This window comes from Mesitornis unicolor, unplaced genomic scaffold, assembly GCF_000695765.1.
Source record: "Mesitornis unicolor isolate BGI_N332 unplaced genomic scaffold, ASM69576v1 scaffold44766, whole genome shotgun sequence".
Lineage (NCBI taxonomy): Eukaryota > Metazoa > Chordata > Aves > Mesitornithiformes > Mesitornithidae > Mesitornis > Mesitornis unicolor.
The window spans coordinates 1-1,427 of record NW_010193815.1 but is presented as its reverse complement, the minus strand read 5'-3'; the positions used below and the strand labels follow the sequence as shown (position 1 = coordinate 1,427).

At 62.3% G+C, this 1,427-nt stretch overlaps 1 protein-coding gene across 1 annotated transcript in view; it reads left to right on the top strand.

Annotated features, from left to right (window-relative positions):
- RPL22 (ribosomal protein L22) overlaps nucleotides 1-646 on the top strand; it is a gene marked incomplete at its 5' end in the record, with an annotated part of 922 nt that extends 276 nt beyond the window's left edge. Inside the window, one exon of the mRNA XM_010187582.1 lies at nucleotides 518-646. Within this exon, the coding sequence (XP_010185884.1) occupies nucleotides 518-646 (129 nt within the window). The remainder of the gene's footprint in view (nucleotides 1-517) is intronic.
- Nucleotides 647-1,427: the final 781 nt, after the last annotated feature.

Here is a 1,427-nt window from a genome sequence, read left to right as displayed (position 1 = left end):
GCTGGGGGCTGTGCGGTATTTCTTGGTTTTAAACACTTCGTGGGTGAAGCACTGGTGTTTTCCTCGTCCCCTGAGCAGTGTTACCCGTTGTCCATCACGGGATTTCCATTACGTTGTGAAGAGCGGAGAGGGCAGGGAGCGCTGTGGGTCAGCGCCGTGCGATGAGCTCGTCCTCATTCAAACCGTGCCCGAGTTGGGGTTTGAAGCGTGAGGCTGTAGCCGAGGTGTCCCTGGAGGATCCTGCCCCAGCCGTCACCTCACCGGCTGTTCCCTGCCCCGCTGACCCCCCATGGGTGCTTGGGTTTGTTGTGGAGGCTGCTGGCAGGCTCGGAGCCTCCCGGCCTGCGTGAAGGGAGAAGGCTTTCCTCTGCCTCCCTTGTCCCTTGGGCGCCACGGCACTTCTCCCTTTTCCCCAGCTCTAACAAAAAGCTGAAGTGCAGGGTGTGGGCGAGCGGTCAAGGCCTTGACCAGTGGGAGCCGTCGGCCCCGGCTGAGCGTCCGTGTCCCTCTCTTCCAGGAGCAGTTCCTGCAGGAAAGGATCAAGGTGAACGGCAAAGCGGGGAACCTGGGCGGGGGTGTGGTGACCATCGAGAGGAGCAAGAGCAAGATCACGGTCACGTCCGAGGTCCCGTTTTCAAAGAGGTGAGGTGTGGGGCGGCCACGTGTCCTGGTGATGGCAGTTGCCGTCACCTGGAGCTGCAGTCGGTCCCTGCCAGCCCTTGGCTGGGGATTGCTGGCATCCAGCCGGGAGCCGGGCTGGCCCGAGTGCCCGGTAACAGAGGTGTCCTGGTGCAGGAGTTGTGCTGAGGATCTTGGTTAAATGCTGTGTGACTCGTGGTGCTGTAGCTGCCTGCTCCTATGTGATCTCTGGGAGGGATCTGGGGTCGATGTTCCTGCTGGGAGGGCTGCGAGCTGGGTGGCTGAGCAGACAGCAAGAGCAGAGGTTGGGGGTTGATCCGTGGCCAAGCTCTGGTCCTGCTGGGCCGTGCCCGCTGCCTGCACTTTGTCTGGCTTTGAGAAACGTGGTTTTGCCGTGGTGGCAGCACGGTGAGGCAGCCGTGGGTCTGAAATGGTGGGAAGAGGACAACTGTGTGTGTTGGTGGGGCAGTGCCGGGCTCTGTGAGCACCCGTGTTGCAGCTGAAGTGGTTTCTCTGGGTTGGTGCTGCACCTGGTGCATCCCGGCAGCGGTCAGCTGCTGTGTGAGGTGAGGGGCAAACTGGCTTTCGGTGGGGTCACAGCCGAGGGGGGGTCCCAAGCTCTGCGTTGTGGGGGCACTGGTGTGATTCCCCTGTGGAAACTTTGCTGGATGGGGAGATGGCAGCTGGTGGGAAGGGGGATTTGTGCTCGGTGAGGGCTCTGTGTGGGGCCAGGATGGACGCTGTGGGGTCTGGGGATGCAGAGCCCCCCATCAGCCCCGCTTCTCCCC